At 41.2% G+C, this 19,011-nt stretch overlaps 1 protein-coding gene across 1 annotated transcript; it reads left to right on the top strand.

Annotated features, from left to right (window-relative positions):
• The first annotated feature begins 347 nt into the window (after positions 1–347).
• LOC306796286 (protein S100-P-like) lies at positions 348–1,286 on the top strand. The gene is made up of 2 exons (XM_079295140.1): positions 348–515; positions 1,043–1,286. Exons 1-2 carry the CDS (start codon positions 378–380, stop codon positions 1,181–1,183), a joined length of 279 nt encoding a protein of 92 aa, XP_079151266.1. The 5' UTR covers positions 348–377; the 3' UTR covers positions 1,184–1,286.
• The last annotated feature ends 17,725 nt before the right edge of the window (positions 1,287–19,011 follow it).

Genomic DNA, 19,011 nt, shown 5'->3' with positions numbered 1-19,011 from the left:
CAAAGAGACAACCAGCACAGGGTTTAAACTACACAACAAATAAACCATGATTTTTGTCCAAGAGGAAAACAATCACAGAATCTACTGTGGTTTAGTTCATGAAAAGACCTCGCCTTAAATCAACAAGTCAATGACTGAAGCTCCATGTGGGCTGTGAGGTAATGTGTACACTGGGCGTTGTAGGGCAGCTGTGTTGACACAGTTGGAGCCACCACCTATATCAAACACTTGGTATTACCTGAGGTTTTTTTCTTTTCTTTTTCAGCATTTTTCTAAAGGTATATAAGGAGTCCTCCCAGTGCCAACACATCTACTGCTCCTTTGATCGCTGTTGGTATACCATTTTTCCGTCTTTGACCACCCCTGAAGCAGCAATCATGACCCAGCTCGAGACAGCCATGGCCATCCTGATGAAGACCTTTGATACATATGCTGCTTCCGAGGGCAGTAAGGACAGCCTGAGCAAAGGCGAGGTCAAGACCCTGCTGGAGAAGGAGTTGCCTGGACTGCTCAAGGTACCGTATCCATAACTGTGCTGTACTGAGAATGTATTGACTTGTGGTGTAAAGCGCATTTTTTTTCTGGGGGGATAAAATAGTCTGTAGTGATAACAAAATGATGTGCCTATTTAACATAAACTATAACAACTAAATAAACCCAAAAAAACGGACTCATTTGATTGAATCATTTCTATTTTTTTGGTATTTTTTGTCATACACAGATATGAGATGATGATTGCTGGGTAATATGTATGTTGCTGTTGTCCAATGTCATGTCTCTGTTTGATCATTTGACAAGACGATACGATGATGTGCACCTGTGTGTGTGTGTGTGTGTGTGTGTGTGTGTGTGTGTGTGTGTGTGAGTGTGAGTGTGTGTGTGAGCTTCATTACTGGTGTGCACTGGGCCCCATTATACCTTACACCACTGCTTCAAAGTCGACTAAAATGATCTGGAAAAAGGGACCACTTGCATACTGTAGTATAATGTAGCATTGTAACAGCATCCAGTAATAGCAATGTTGATTTCTTGGTGTGCGCAGGGGGCAAAGAACCAAGATGTGGTGGACAAGATGATGAAAGGTCTGGATTTTAACGGAGACTCTGAGGTCGACTTCAACGAATTCGTGGTGCTGGTAGCTGCTCTCACGTGCGCCTGCCACAACCGCGCTCCCAAGAAGTGAGCGTGGCGACCGCACACTGGGGTGGGGCCCGGCAACAGCTACATTAAATCTCTTTAGTGACTGTGTTCTGTAACAACTGAATAAAATGATTTATTTACCTCTGCATGTTTTGTCTAGATGTAGTGTGTGACCAACGTGAAATCACAAGCAATAATAAAATCCTTTTAGGTCATAGGTGACCACATACTCCAATATTTCCATTGGAGTATGGCAGTGGCGGCTGGTGGAAAATGTTCTAGGTAGGGCCATCTTATCAATTTCAGCAAACATCCCAGTATGATTTAATGCAAATAAAATGTAAGTATCAAACACGCATTATTACTTGGCAGTTAAATATTTAACATGTATTCCAACACGAAAACAATCAGTAAATAACACTTATATAACATAATATAATATAATATAATATAACATGTTTATTTATTGAGATGCCCCTATGGACCTTGTTATAGGAGGTAAAGATCAGGAGAAGTAAACATGAAGTGTAATTATGAATACTGATGTTAAATTAAGCTATGATGAGTTTTCACTGTTAATTTAACATCTCTATTACATGTTGATGCCTCCATGACCAAGTTAAGCAGATGAGACTGAGGACATCTATAGAAGAACAGATGGTCACTTTGCCTAATTATATATATAGCTTGACAGAGTTCTCATGTGTGTCCTGGTGTTCTCATGTTTCCTTACCTCCTCATCCCTCACTCCCTACCCTGGTGTTCTCATGTTTCCTTACCTCCTCATCCCTCACTCCTGTAACTGTCCGTGCTGGATCCGTCCCTGTTGTTTTAAAAAGCTAAATAAATGATTAGCATGACGTCATGCAGCTAGCCAAACCTGTCTGGTGTACAGCTAGTACAGAAGCTCCGCATGTACTGCTTCCCTTTCCCGTGAGTCTGCTGTCTGATTGTGAGGTCAGGCTGATCTGATATCAGCTCTTTGGCTGCAGAATCTCCTCAAAGTTCTCCTCTCAAACGGGTCTTGGAGGAGGAGTGCTCGCGCTGGCGCGGGCGCCTGTAGAGACTTCTCCTGGCGAGGACGCGCAGCTATGGGCCTGATCGTTCTGGCCCCAAGATGAATCTATTTGAGGACGATTAGGCCCCCCAAGCTGCGTGTTCTCAGAGTGTCGTGCACACAGACAGAGCATGAGCAGAGAGCACACAGGCGGAGAGGACGAGCAGGAAAAGCAAATATTTTGCACAGATATCATATTTTACACACACTACTGGGTACATTCCAAAGTTCAAAAACACAAATATTGACAATTTGTATAATTTATGATTATTTTTTTTTTTTTTTGTGAGGCTCATGGTGGGGCCATGCCCCATGGCCCTCTATTGACCAGCTGCCACTGGAGTATGGTAATAAAACCACGATATAAATAACAACAGTGCAAATTGTGCAAAACAGTGTTGTATTTTACATTGGATGGACCAACACCCTCTTAGGATGATGAAAGTCAAAACTCCATTGCTTCATCAGAGAAATGTAGTCATCGATCTTAAGGTTTTAGTTCCTTAAATCTAGTAAATACATTATCATAGTTTTTTCTCCCATGAGTGATCAAACGATAGATACACATACAACACACAAAAAACTATATATTTTTTACCTTTTATTTTTTTACAGCAGCAGAATAATACTGAGGCAAAGAACAAGTTTACAACAACTTTATAAATAAGAATAAATATACAAATACATGTGCAACGGACCTGAAAAGCATTCAAAGCTACAAACGTTACATAAATGAATGGTGACATTTCATGTGGTGGATGGTGTGTGCGACAGGAAACGTGTTTTAGCTGCAGCAGGTGGTCAGACGGCCTCAGTCATTACAGTGTCTGACTAGAACAAGCACGAGCTCACGTGTACACAGCGTGCTGCGTCTTCTGACAGGTGGAAATCAATACTTTCACGCTTCTTCCCCGGAAGGAGTTTATTGGTTGATAAAATACTACCAGCATTGGTTTGACGAAAACATCTCGAGCTTAAAGTCGAAAAATTGGAAGGTTTCGACACTGCCACATAATTAATGGAGACCATCTTGCCCCGGCAGAAGCGCGGAGCGATCTGAAGCGCGTGGTCAGAGGGGTGGCTTTCTGATGAGCCGAACATGTAGGTCACATACACATCTAGTTGTCACTCGAGTAGGTGTTAGAAGCCAACATGAGAAAAAAACCACAACAGGATGTTTATGAAGACCAAAAACAAACTCAAGTAGAGGAGGCACTGAGCAACACTTATCTGGCCTGCATTGTGTTTATACCTGGCTGGTCTGAGGCCAGGTATGAGTACACATAAGAACGTTGACTCTGTTTTCTTTTTTAAAATTGTTCTCAATGTACATAAACATAAAAACAAAAGCAGAACAAAGGTTAAACATTAACATTGAGCAACGATATATATATATATATATATATATATATATATATATATATATACATACATATATTTATTTATATGGACTAATTTGTCTGGAAATGAAGTTGAATATATCAATACAGATAGTGGTGAGTGTTTTAGAGGTACAGGGTTGTTATGTACAATTGTGTTGCGCAAACAAGGGTTAAACTGATCCATTCTTCCCTCACCAAGTAGACAGAAGTACTGTATGCCAAATAACTAAATCTGTCTGAATACAACTCCACATCACTTTAGCTCTTTAGTCCTTCATTACTGCTACTGTGCTCTTTAAACAAACGATAACAAATGGATATGATTTGGATCCATTCATCACAATTTAACATGTGTTTATTGCACAGCACCCCAGTCAACATGTTCTTTAAGTGAAGAAACAGATGCTATTAGAGCATGATGGAGTATTTGTGTGTAGTATTTTGTAGTGTGTACAGCATGGTACAATGGAGGACAACAGCTTTTACCAACACATCTCTTAGGTTGCATATACACTATGAAGTGGAAAATAGTTTGGGCAAATGTTGTCTGATTGTATTAGTGTATGTGAATGACGTTTTCTGAATCCAGTTCCAAATGTAAGAGCCTCTTTTTAAAAGTGCTCGGCTGGTGATAATGTGCACACTGGCCTTTCCCTGTAGAATAAGTTTGGACCGTGGCTATGGTCTCACATGGAAATAGCATTTTCATAATTTGCTCCTGATAAATACTGAAATAGTTGCCTTTTGAAGCAGACTAGCGGTGGCTTTGTGTTAGTTGGTGGCTTGTGGATGTGACTTTGTTTAAATAAATGTTTTTCTTCCTACCTCAGTCCGCCCTGATGCCGCCCTTTTGCCCGACGACCTGGTCCTTCCTGATTCCGAGGACGAGGAGGAAGAGGTTGGCGTTGGTGCGGATCATGTGGACGGGCTTCAGGAGGCTGAGGGTGAGCTGCAGTTCCCACCATCACACTTTGTGATGGAGGGACAACAACAAGGCTTTGTTCCTCTTCCTGTTTACTACCCTGTTTACTACCCTGTTCCCTACGCTGTTCCTGTCGCTGCTCCTTATGCTTTTGCTGACCCGGCTTTACCTCACGCTGACCCTGCTTTTCGTGGCGCTGAACCTTTTGATTATAATGCTTTTGATGCTGCTTTTGAGCGTATTATTGACAGGTACAGGTATGGGCTACCTGAAGAGGAGGAGGACCCTGAGATTGATGTCGTTGGACTTGAGGACGAGGACTTTGAGTTTGCAGTTGAGCTCCCTGTACTGGATGTTGAAGACATCGAGCCACTCTCCTTGGAAGATTTGTCCACAATTCATTTCTTATTTGGTCATTCAAAGATTATTTGTCCGTCTTACTTACGATGATTTATTGTTCCCTCTCTTACTCCATCACCGTGGACAAAAAAGATGAGTCAGAGCTTCTGATTTAGCATCTATAATGTAAAGGCGAAGTTATAAATAGCTCAATGTATTATGTTCATCTGTTTAGTTTTTGGTTAGAGAACTAGATCAGCAGCTCCTGTTGAACTCCATGACATCCTCTGTTGGGCCTTTTTCCTGGTGCTGTCGATATACGTTGGAAGTCCACTAGAGGTCCTGGGAGATGGTGGATCCCTGAAACATGGAGGCTTTCACACAGTTATTCAGAATTGAGACCGATGACTGTTTAACAGACGGGTCTCCTGAGGTCAGTGGTGTAGTATTTAGGGTTTTTCTTCTCATGCTGTTTTAATACTTTTTATTCCACTGCAATTATTTGTCAGCTATAGTTACGGGTTACTTTATAAATTAAGAGTTTTGCACACAAAAAAACATATGAACCGAATTTCATTTAATTGGCAGCTATTTTTATTATCATTTCTTATTTTATTATTCTTTATTTTTTTAATGTAAAACATTTCATGGTTCCAGCTTCACAGCTGTGAGGATTTACTGCTTTTCCTTTTGATTATTGTAATTATTTTAAAAAGATTTTAAACTATGTCAAAATAATTTAAATCATTTCAAATCATTTTAAATTATTTTTACGGTCTGTGCTGTTGGTTGGACAAAACAAACATTGGGAAGGTGTAATTGCGGCGGCATAAAATCAATTGATTACTGGAGAAAATAATCAGCAGATTAATCCATAATGAAAATAGTGTCAGCCCACCTCATCCAACTACAGTAAAATCTTGCTTTCACATTAGTGATTATTAATAATCCTATGATATAAAGGTATCATACAATCATAGAGGATCTGAATACTTCCTCCACTTTACTGCACTTTGTGTCTCTGGGTCAGGTCAACGCTCTATTAGCCCACCAGGGAGCACTGGCCAACTGACACACTTTCTCCAGCTGTTGTGTGATAGCAGAACGCCGGTGCTGCTCTCTAGTGGCAGCTAAATGCTCCGTTTGATATCCTGGGCCACTTGTCCAAGAAGTGCAGAGCTTCATTTCCATCATAAGCCTCCAGTCTCCACTGTCGCCCTGCTCGGCGTATCTGGGTTCATCACCTCCCTTTTCTATGGGACTCCGGTTGATTTGACGGTGCGGGCCGAGAGTGCAAGGCCTCACAGGGCTGTTTGTGGAACGTGGCTGGCCTGTAATCGGCTTGCGAGGTCATCAAGCTTAGACTCTCCTCTCTCGCTCTCACTCTCGCTCTCTATGTCCGGGGCATGATAAAGGCTTATGGGGATTAGTTATCCAGAGTGGAGGAGGATGTAGCTCTGGAGTCAGGAGGTTCAGGTGGGAAGAGAAAGTGTGGTGGTGTGAGGAGTCTACTGTGTTTTGTGGTGCATGCGATCTTGTATTGTGATGCTTATTTGTCTCATCATATGCTCTTACCGTGTTATTTGCAATAAATAATGTAAACAAAAGCACAAACATAATACATTTTTATTGCTGATATGATAAATTGCCACCACTTTATAAGCATTATGTCATAACAAATGGCCTTGGATATATTTATTTTTAAAGCACAGTTTCAGATTCACATTTTCACTCAGTCTTCCCAGAGGCTTCAATCTACTGACCGTGTGTCGATGCAAGACATTTGTGGTTAGAGGTTTACTGTAAGCGCACGCACACGCTTTGCTTGGTCCACATGAGGAAGTATGAAGCAGTTATGATTACCTCATTCTGTTTTAAAGCCACACATCTCTGGTCATATGAGCTGCCGTGGTGTCCCGCTCGTCTCGTGGCCTGACTTTCAGCAGGAGAAACACAATAAACACACTGCTGCTCTCTGTCTCTTAACTTTGACCGAGTGTGCTTTCTCGTTCCGGTAGGTGTCGCTGTGCATCACTGGATCGTACCGGGTCCGTAATATGCCCGGTACTATCGACGGGCTGCTTGACACTTGACTGTTTGACTCGAGGGTTGTTTGATTATTGATTATGGTAACTTTCAGCTTGTGATGCTTTGTCATCGATGGAGAGGTAAACATTAATATTAGGGAGCGTGTCTATGTTCCCTCAGATCAGTACCTCCGCCAGTGCCATGCCATTGTTCTGAAGGCCCATTATTCCCGAAACCCCTGATATTCCCATTTGTTATCAGCCTGTTATCCCGAAAACAAGTGCCAATTGTTTTGAAGGCCCATTTCACCGAAAATACAACAAGCACACCTGCCCAGCACATGGCTAATTATTATACAGAATGACATAATCTGACCTCCCCGGTCTGATAGGCTTACCCTGATATTCTTACCCTAACCCTAACCAATCTCAGTCCTCATGCCTAAACCTACCAACCCAACCAATGAAGGCAACGAGTACTAGCCAGGCTGTCTGTCCATTCTCGGATATTATCGGGGCGATATGTCAAAAAGTTACACACACATTTTAACTGGGGCCAAGGTTGATGCTGAGGGAGCATGGGGTTGAGGGAACGCGGTGCTGAGTGAACATAGGGCCTTATTTGGATGGGGAAAATAATCATAGGTGCTGAGGGAACATAGGGCTGAGTGATCATAGGGCTGAGGGAACATAGGGCTGAGTGATCATAGGGCTGAGGGAACATAGGGCTGAGTGATCATAGGGCTGAGTGAACATAGGGCTGAAGGAACATAGGGCTGAGGGAACATTGATGCTGAGTGATCATGGGGCTGAGGGAACATTGATGCTGAGTGATCATGGGGCTGAGGGAACATTGATGCTGAGTGATCATGGGGCTGAGGGAACATTGATGCTGAGTGATCATGGGGCTGAGTGAACATAGGCCTGACTCTGCCTGGCGACCAAACCAGAACGAAAGTGAAAGTTAATATTGGACTTTAATTCATCAGGTCACCTGACACATGAATGCTCATGTTGCGCCGTGTCAGCCGGATGCATAAATGATCAACTGTGCGCTAACGTGTTGCTAAATCAATTCTATAAGGCTTGTTTCTGCTGCTCCCAAGTGGTTAAAAAAGCCATTAAAACAAAGGTGAACCTGACCATTATTCCTTGATGATTTCCTTTAATAAATCAGTTTCATCAAAAGTGGACGAATTACTAAATGGCAATGTAGAAAACACTAGTTGTTTCTTAGCCGCACTAGCGACGTGGCTCTGGTAATCTTGGTCTGTGGTCAGTTAAATAATTAAATGAAATAATCAGTTTTCAACCTCATTGCTGTGATTTGGCGATCAAATGACTACCTAGCACTGATTCATTTCAGAATGCATTTCTCTCCCTGATGATGCAAGCATGGGGCTCATCATGTAAACATTGTACTTGCCGCTGTTGGATGATTTGGTTTCATTTTAAGACAGATGAAAATGGAAAATCTGTTGAATGGCCTTTACAGCGATCAAAACCATGTGAGACGTCTCTGAATACCAGAAATAGTTGCTGAGTGAGTCTCTGTGATTATGCATGACTGGAATGACTTATGCATTTATTTTGCATTGCAAAAGAAGAGAACATGTGAGGATATTTTGACAAACAAAGGCTGGGTTGATGAGCCTTGTTGTTACCTTTTTCCTTAAAACCTGTCTCCCAAGAAAGGCCTGTTGTGTGTGGAGTGGAGGTTTGTGTACCAGCGACTAAACAATCGTCAGGGCTTCTACAACTGTGCCTCGCATACCAAGCATTCCTTTCAACTTAGTGTTACAGAGGCCATTTGTGTCTCTGTCTGAATTTATGCCCTCTGAACGCAGCACCACCAGACAATCCCTTTTTATACGAAATGTGTGACACGCTGATAAGATTCTATGTGTTGTCTTTATCCACAGGACAGAGAAGCGCTTAAAGTCTCTGAAGGCTGATCGTGAAACGCAAAACAGTCCTCATTCATACCAGACAGTAGCGTCAGCGCCGTCACCTTTGACCTACAAAGATGATAAGCAGGCGTGTGGTGCGTAGGGATCCTTGTGCAGGAACTTAAGAAAAACAATCTTTTTACCATCTGGCCCAAGGTGTGACTGCTTCTTTTGTTCCCTTCAAATGACGAAGAGGAACTTTAGGGACATTTAAAAATGTAAATGAGCATATTAACCCAGTCAAAATGACTGCAGAGTCACACACGAATATGTGAAACCTTTGGATGCACACACAGTAGTTGTTAGTAGGATACATTCATTGTTGGTGTTGCTCATGTTGGAGTTAACTTTCTTCTGCAAAATGAAAAAAAGGATACATTTACTTTCGATTGGGTTCTGTTCCCTCAAACTGTTCAGGCTCTGATCAAAGAGAGAGAAACTGTCCGTTTGACTGGGAGCACTTTGCAAACCCGTGGAAGCACCTCTCAGTAATCATTCATTACTGCAGAGGTGCAGACAGGTTAACAGAGGGCTGTGAGGGCACGCTATTTGCATTGAGAGCACATTCGTGCCTGTGCTGTGCTGATAACAGGCTCTCTCTGAACAGACTGACCGCATGATGTAATCCACATTTACACGCTTTTACAGCCACTTGCCTGTGACGTCAGTAAAACGAGCCATGTTTGTCTACCGTCCTGATGCAAACAGGCCTGCTCTCTGTCTTATTCCCTTATTCACTCTCACACACACACGCACACACACAAACACACAGTGAAACACATGACAGGGAGACTTTGTCCTTCTTTATCGTCAGCAGCCCTAGAAAAGTCCTTTGGCACAGACACACTTCCACGTTGTCAGAGCTATCTCGGCCTTACATCACCGTCATATCGGAATTCATCGGAAGCTGTTGGACCCATAGAAATGCTATGAGCTTTTTGTTTTCATCACATGAGGTTTGGCATCAGCTGTTCGGTCGACCAGTAGTTTAAATCCCTCCGCATACTCCAGGGTGTTGATCATCACTAAAACAATCACATGCCCTTCCTCCTTCAATCAATAGTCACTTATCACCTCATCAAATGATGACAGAACATTTGTTTGACTTGCAATGCGTAATGTTAGCTGTTAGTCCTGATGCGGTGCTGCAGTGTTGTGTGATTGTAGGGTGAGACCGACGACCCCAAGCCATCGGACCGATTGATCCCTGTCGACCGAGCCCACGGATCGATATCTCTGATTGAGTTAACAATTGAGTCACAGAGCAAATCAGCCTCTTTAGATCACGTGCCAATGAGTTTATTCTGAACAAAGAAGGAGAAGATCATGAATGAGTTCCACTGAAGTTGACACGAGTGAAGCCAGCGGACACAATATCTGCCAGGACCGGCTGCTGGTGGAACAAACTGTTCTGCTGGTGAACCATGTCACAGAAGGGTGATGACATCTTATAAGGATTGCCAAGACCACAGAGGAGTGAAAGAGATCCTGTTGATCAGGATCATGTGAAACACGGAGACAGAAATCACAGTGTGCCCCTCCACCACAGACCCTGGTAGCAAATGTAGAAGAATTGAAAAGGCATGCATCACAATCAACAGCTTGATCGACTCTTATACTGAAAATGATTACACTGAATTCATCCTCAACCTAACACACAACTGAATCCATTTCCCTTCTCTCTGTTTCGGCTCTTGATAACAGCTTGCGGTCCAGTTGTCTCTGCAAGATGTGGCACAGCCAAGTAATAAAAAGAAGAAGGGCGCAGACTGTCAGCACTAGGGATAAAATGCATGCATCGATCTACAGTTTGTTTACCTTTCTGAATGGCCCGAGGTTTGGTATTGGACACTGGTTACTGGCTCAGGGCCAGTGGAAGCACTGTGAGATTGTAAAACACAGGAAACAAAACATCACTCAGGCAGGCAAGTCACTGTGACATCAGTCTGTGAGAGAGCTCATACAAGTGCATGTTTGCGATAGAGTCCAGACAGAGAGCAGATGGTGGTAAACCGCTTCGGAGACAAGAAAGAGGAACCAAAGTCATATGGCTTTGTTTGGGACCGGATTGGTTTCTTTCACAAAGATCCTGATTGGTCTTTTTGATTAATGGCTCATGCTGCGATTGGCCACTTCATAGGGAAGTATTTCAATTCTATAAAAAGGATTAGTTTCGTGTTAATGTAACATGAGAGTTGTTTGCTGTTTTGCCATACCTGTGGCATCAGTCCCTCTCATGAATCCTGACATGTGACTGTCTAAATACAGATGAGTTGACCGATGAGTTTGGTCGGCATCTGGAGAAATAAACACAAAAAAATGCAAGTCAGAAAGAAGCGTATTGCCTCGTGGACGAGAGGCCTGTGCTTGTGACAGCGTGAGATCTGAACTTCAATGGCGTCCTTCTCGGCTGAGCTGAGCTAGCTAGCTAACCCAAGCTAGCTTACACACGCTCGCTTCTGCATGGTGATACGATTGGCAGGTTTAGTTTGGTGGAAAGAAAGAAAATACTTCCTACATGAAGCTGCTCACAACAAGGACTCTGGATTATCATGAGTGACCGGGTCATGATTTCTGGAAAGAGACATTGCTGTTGAGTTTTTCTTTTACGCCGCTTTGAGGACCGTAAGCCGAGTGCCATCTAGTTCCATTACATTAGAAGAGGCAGACATCTCCAACACTCAGCAACTCACACCAAAACTATCGAGATTGATTTTCTCCCATTCTAAACTGCGTGTGTTTATTCCGAAACACACACATTTCTACTCGTATGCATATACAAACAAAACAAAGTAATACACTTACCATGGTTCAGCAGTTAAATTTAATATATTGTTTTTCCCCTTTAAAATTTAATTTTTTCAGAAGTTATACTAAAGCTGAAGTCCTGCCAATGTTTTAATGGTGTAACAAGCTTTATTAAATGAAGGGTGTGATAGCTAATTGTTTCTAAGAATTTATGAAGGAATTTATACACAGATTTACGAATAGCTGGTAATACCCAATCCTAGAGCTGGAACTGATTCTGATGAGGCACTGGGATTACGTTCTATTATATTTTTGTGAGTAGTATCCTGTCACTGCAGATGTGTCCTGGAGGAATTAACAAAAAAAGACATGAGCCAGTTTTCTTGGGACAAATACAAGTTGCTATTCAAACCATCAGATGTATTTAGACTGACGTTAATTGGCCCTTGTGGGAAAAAGCTGAAAAAAATTGAACAGATTTCATCTTTGACTGACAGCATAAAAAATGCCTATGAGGTATATACAATATTAGTTTCACTGTATTGGGGTGGTTATTGTAATATTTTCTTGTCCATATCTGCTTTTTTAAAAACATTTTATGAATAGTAAATGGCCTGCTTTTAGTCTGCTTTCATCCAGAACTTTTAGTGTGATGACATCAACACCAAAAGGGAAGGGCATCTGAGAAGCCTGTCATCTACCTCAATGAAGATCCAGACTCTTTATCAATCTGGTAAGTTTATCGCAATATGTTTCCCATGTAGCGTCAAAGTGTTACCCACATATATATATATATATATATATATACATATGTATATACATATATGTTTGTGGATTAACTTAACACAACTTTTCTGTGTTTGTGTTGTTATCAGGCTTCCGCCGCTGAGGATGCAGTGAGGGACATCGCATTCACTGTCATAAGGATTTACATGATCCAAAGAGATTGGGAGCCAGAGGACGTGGGACTTGATCAACTGCATTAAAGTCCTGAACAACGTAGATGGTGTCATCATGGCGTTCATCATGCTTTGGGCTAATTTGTGCCCTTAATCTAAGCTTTCCAGACAACTTCAAGTACATCTTTGAGCTTCTCCAGAAGGTCATAATGAATTTGGATGGGCACAAGCTGAATTCTAAGATACAGGAGCTGAAAATCAAGATGTTTGCACAAGAGGTGAACACCAAGTGACAAAGCCAAAGAATCTTATCAGATCTTTTGGATGTTTTCTACTTTCATCTTCCGCCCAGTCAACGACAATCCATGACCTCATGGATGTTTTCCTGGTTCTGACATTTTGAAAAAATTGACTAAGCTGCACAGAGGCAAGCCAGAGACTGTAAATTACGGAACTTTTACATGTCACTGCAAGCTTGGTTAAGTGTTTACGCACAGAAAGTTTTGCCCAATTCACCTCCACATCCCAACTCGAGTGTGATTACTCTCCAACGTCAACTTGCACGTCCATTTTCCTCGTCTGATTGAATGACTCTCTACTCGAGTTGAAATGGACCCTAACACGGTTCAATACGCTGTAACTTCCATTGACTATGAGTATCCTTGTTTAGTTTGTGGATGTTTTGTGGATGTTTTGTGATTTTACTGTTGTAGCCCAAAAGTGGTCCAAGTTGCCCGTTTCTGCACATGATAACACATCATCGGCTATTCTTCAGTGTAAAGGAGTCCTTTTGTACTACCATCTGTACTGGTAGGAAAGAAAACAAAGCTGTATTGCTCTTGACAAACCAAAGTAGTGGGAATTTAGCACTTGCAATAGTGGTTATACATATCGATTACAGGAAGTTTTGTGCTTTTTGGAAATGATAGTTTCTGGTGAATGACTACACTGCAGTGCAATGATATTCCCTGTTTGGAGAGCAGTGCATAGCCTCCACCCTCATGGCGTCTTTGTTTGTGGCACCAAGGGATTTGGGATAGCTTGGTATTTATTTTTCACCAGTTGTGGAGCTGTTACAAGACTACTGTTTTAATATTTAAAAACGATGAAAGATGCACTGTATAGATCCTTTTGGAATTTTTTTGCTATCCTTTTCTGATCAGTGTTTTTGTAAAAAAAAAAAATGATATTTAAAAAATGAAATGCAGGCTCTAGAATCATGGCTGGTCAGATTTGTACCATATTTAATGTATTTAAGCATTTTCAATAAAAAACACTTGAACTAGGTTTTGTCTCGTGTCTTAATTGGGGGGTTAATTGGGGGTCATGAATGGTATTTTTTTATTTAGGTTGTATTTGATAAAATTGAGTCGGACTAACTCAAAATAAACAAACAATATTACTCATCTAAACCACGTTTAGACGACTTAAACAAACAATGTTACAATCGTCTAAACCACGTTTAGACTACTTAAAAAAACAATATTACTCATCTAAACCACGTTTAGAGTACTTAAACAAACAATATTACTCATCTAAACCACGTTTAGACTACTTAAACAAACAATGTTACAATCGTCTAAACCATGTTTAGACTACTTAAACAAACACTATTACTCATCTAAACCACGTTTAGACGACTTAAACAAACAATGTTACAATCGTCTAAACCACGTTTAAACTACTTAAACAAACAATATTACTCATCTAAACCACGTTTAGACGACTTAAACAAACAATGTTACAATCGTCTAAACCACGTTTAGACTACTTAAACAAACAATATTACTCATCTAAACCACGTTTAGAGTACTTAAACAAACAATATTACTCATCTAAACCACGTTTAGAGTACTTAAACAAACAATATTACTCATCTAAACCACGTTTAGACTACTTAAACAAACAATATTACTCATCTAAACCACGTTTAGACTACTTAAACAAACAATGTTACAATCGTCTAAACCACGTTTAAACTACTTAAACAAACAATATTACTCATCTAAACCACGTTTAGACTACTTAAACAAACAATGTTACAATCATCTGTTTCGCTGCAGCTTCTTGCCTTCCAGCTTCTGCTTCATTAACTTGGTTTGAGGTGTGCTGAAATGGAGTAGTGTTTCTCCATTAACAGCACGGTAGTGGGAGCCCTCCACCCCAGCAGGGACACAGCGTTTTCCTGCAAGTGCTCCCTTTTTAGAAACAGATGGAAAGCGGCTCGGCAGATCAACCTTGCTGTTCTCTCCATGAGTTAGCTGCACCTTGTTGCCTTCCAGCTTCTGCTTCATTAACTTGGTTTGAGGTGTGCTGAAATGGGGTAGTGTTTCTCCATTAACCATTACCAGTACTCTATGACTATGCCATACTCACAGTTCGGTCAGTCTGATAAAATTTGGATCATGTCTATAAATAGAATATGCAGAATTCAGTTAAATAGGCTTCTGCTCACCTTGTTTGTTGTGCCGGCACTATCAGACTGTCCCCGAACTGCAGGCACGACCTGGTGGCAAATACCAGGGCTCCCAGCCTCCGGGGAGACTCGCATTTTATTTCTGAAATCACAGATAGAGAGGTCGGTTAACATTCCAATCCGATATGCTCTGTATCAAGTTGCCCACGCATCCTCCACCAATTTGTTGTGAAAATAAAGCTATCTTTCACACTTAGAGCGGATTTAAGAATGAAACAGAAGTTCTCAAGAGGCGTATAGTTGTATCAAAAGCAATAGTTTATTTATCAACAGAGTTATTCAGCCCAGCAATCAAACATGCATGGGTTAATAGAGCTTCACTCGCATTCGAGATCTGCCATAAGAACGCTTCAACATTACAGCGTGATAATTCATATAGTTACTCCTTATGGAAGCCCATTGGTTAAATTCAAAGATGCAGGCGTGGCACGTTTGTACGTGTATGACACCTGGTTGGAGGCCTTGAACGTCCGTTCACATTGGCCCCTCCCAGAAGGCGTTTCTTCTATCAGTGTGTGTGAGATGTTGAAAGAGAGAGGACCTGGGAAAGAGTGTGAAGAGGGGAGACTGCTAGGGCGTTGTCCCTGAATCTCACTGTCTATTGTTCCTTCCTTATCTCTCTAAAGATGGCGGCCTGTTCCTTGTGGCGCAGATAAATCAGTAGTCTCCCTCCTGCTTCTGGTCTTGCCCTAGCGTGTACTGCGTGTATTGTATGAGTGGTTAATAGAGCTGCATAAGCTAATGGTTATTAAAACTACAAATAAGCTAGTGATTAATTAAAGCTATATATAAGCTAGTGCTGATTAAGCTGTATATAAGCTAGCTGCTAATTAAACTGTATATAAGCTAGTTTTATCAACAAATAATTCATTAGTATGCAGTTCATAACAACAGTTATAAATGTTGTATTCTTGATGAATAAGCTTGTCTATTATGTGCTTCATCATTATGTTTTCATACTTTATAAATGATGGATTCCCCATTTGTAAATGAAGTATTATATATTTTACAAACCAATTATTAAGGAGTTGTAGATGATTAATATGATAATTTATAAAGTGTTGATAAATGATGAATAACCTATTTAGATGTACATTATTCATGCAGTTATAGATATAATGGTTAGGGACTATGTCAATATATGCTTTATAAATGCATATTAATACTGAAATTCATGTTTAATTCATGATTTATTAAGGTACTTACTACTCGTGAAAATAATTCATAAAATAATTCAAAAAATGCCATTGAGAAGAGAATGGAATGCTGGATGACACATGCACGTTCTGGACTAGAACTAGAATGCTGACGTGTCATAGAATTAGAATCTTGCCTGTGCCATAGTCTGCAAGATTCATTTCCCAGGCTTCTCAGATGGTGAAGTTGAGCATTTGAACTGTCGGGGAGAGACAGTGGCGTATCTTAACTCCTGCAAGGTGACGTATCGCTGTGTTGGGCTGCTGTTTCAATCGTGTCGATAGAGGGCGGTCTGTCTTTAAATCATGTGGCAACATGGGTTCGGGTACTTCGCATTAACTTAGAGAGCTTTGCTTATAGGAGGGATATATTGAAATATAGTATTTACAATCATACAGTTGTAAAATAATTCACTAACTGTGTAAAATGTTGGGATTTACTCTAACCTCCCACATTAGGACAGAGTCATTATGGTACCATTCACACACAGGTTTGTTTGGATCATATCTATTATCTGGCACCGGATGACTGGATCTGCCGCTGTTGTGGCACATGAATCACGAGATTCCATGGCTGCTTGTACCGATGCTGACGGGCAGCGTTTGAACTGAAGGGGAGAGACAGTTCTTACATCCTGCATGGTGGCATACCGCTGTGTTGGTCAACAGGCTGCTGTCAGTGTCAATGGTGGGCGGTCAGTCTTCTTCCTCGTCATGTGCTAGTCAGCGTGAGAGTTCTCCCCGTGTCCGATGTAGTGTGATGGGGTAACATACCCTCACCAAACTCCTGTCGTGTGAACCAGTAGCATGTCTGACCTGTCACTTTGATTCAGAATAGATTTTGTCCGTCAGCACTTTTCGTAATTTAGCTTAGTATGTTTGGCGCTACGATAATAATTGAATATCAAATTGTTAGCATTGATTCTTCACTGAGAGTTAAGTACAGTACAACGTAGAGAGCTTTGCTTATAGGAGGGATATTTTGAAATATAGTATTTATGATCATACAGTTGTAAAATAATTAACTAACTGTGTCAAATGTTGGGATTTACTCTAACCTCCTACATTAGGACAGTGTTTGTATGCTCTCAGTCTTTCACAGGTTTCTATGGATCATCGTTATATCTGGACACTGGTCTTGCCGCTGCCGTAGTTGTGTCATATGCAAGATTCATTTCCCAGGCTTCTCAGATGGTGAAGTTGAGCATTTGAACTGTCGGGGAGAGACAGTGGCGTATCTTAACTCCTGCAAGGTGACGTATCGCTGTGTTGGGCTGCTGTTTCAATCGTGTCGATAGAGGGCGGTCTGTCTTTAAATCATGTGGCAACATGGGTTCGGGTACTTCGCATTAACTTAGAGAGCTTTGCTTATAGGAGGGATATATTGAAATATAGTATTTACAATCATACAGTTGTAAAATAATTCACTAACTGTGTAAAATGTTGGGATTTACTCTAACCTCCCACATTAGGACAGAGTCATTATGGTACCATTCACACACAGGTTTGTTTGGATCATATCTATTATCTGGCACCGGATGACTGGATCTGCCGCTGTTGTGGCACATGAATCACGAGATTCCATGGCTGCTTGTACCGATGCTGACGGGCAGCGTTTGAACTGAAGGGGAGAGACAGTTCTTACATCCTGCATGGTGGCATACCGCTGTGTTGGTCAACAGGCTGCTGTCAGTGTCAATGGTGGGCGGTCAGTCTTCTTCCTCGTCATGTGCTAGTCAGCGTTGTTGATAAAACTAGCTTATATGCAGCTTTAATTAGCAGCTATATGCAGCTTTAATTAGCAACTAGCTCATATACAGCTTAATTAGCAACTAGCTTATATACAGCTTAATCAGCACTAGCTTATATACAGTTTAATTAATCACTAGTTTATCTGTAGTTTTAATAACCATTAGCTTATGCAGCTCTATTAACCACTCATACAATACACATAGCACACGCTAGGGCCAGGCAGAAGCAGGAGGGAGATTACTAATTTAACTGCGCCACAAGGAACAGGCCGCCATCTTTAGAGAGATAAGGAAGGCACAATAGACAGTGAGATACAGGGACAACGCCCTAGCAGTCTCCCCTCTTCACACTCTTTCCCAGGTCCTCTCTCATCCAACATCTCACACACACTGATAGAAGAAACGCCTTCTGGGAGGGGCCAAGTTGAACGGACGTTCAAGGCCTCCAACCAGGTGTCATACATGTACAAACGTGCCACGCCTGCATCTTTGAATTTAACCAATGGGCTTCCATAAGGAGTAACTATATCAATTATCACGCTGTAATGTTGAAGCGTTCTTATGGCAGATCTCGAATGCGAGTGAAGCTCTATTAACCCATGCATGTTTGATTGCTGGGCTGAATAACTCTGTTGATAAATAAACTATTGCTTTTTGATATAACTATACGCCTCTTGAGAGCTTCTGTTTCATTCTTAAATCCGCTCTAAGTGTGAAAGATAGCTTTATTTTCACAACACACAATTCTAGACATCAGTCAGAATGTTTTTAATAAGGGCTATTACGGATTTAATAAAGATGTTTTTCATCAGTCATTTGATTGAAATGTTTAGCATTGTGAATACATTGCCACTGGTATGTGTTGAACTAATCTAAAAACATCATTTGTTATTCAAAACACATGTTGGGATTCCTGTGTTTCAGACCACCGGCAGCACAAATTAACTGCACATCTGCAGTTTGTCTTCAAACACACCGTACAGGGACCAAACATGGAGGAAAGTTGCTTTTGTGACTTTTTCACAAAGCTGTTTGCATGTTCATATCAAAACATTGTTTAGGATTTTACACCAAGAAAACAGAATCACTAATAAAGACCAATAGGGAGGCACGGTTTGAGAGAAA

The sequence above is a fragment of the Melanostigma gelatinosum genome, assembly GCF_949748355.1.
Source record: "Melanostigma gelatinosum genome assembly, chromosome: 23".
In the NCBI taxonomy this organism is placed as follows: Eukaryota; Metazoa; Chordata; class Actinopteri; order Perciformes; family Zoarcidae; genus Melanostigma; species Melanostigma gelatinosum.
Note: the sequence above shows the minus strand (reverse complement) of the source record. Positions and strands in the feature narration are given on the sequence as shown.

Coding starts and splice junctions, on each gene's coding strand:
- LOC306796286 (XM_079295140.1), top strand. CDS start 378: ATGACCCAGCTCGAGACAGCCATGGCCATCCTGATGAAGACCTTTGAT. Junction 516..1,042: donor AGTTGCCTGGACTGCTCAAG/GTACCGTATCCA, acceptor TGGTGTGCGCAG/GGGGCAAAGAACCAAGATGT.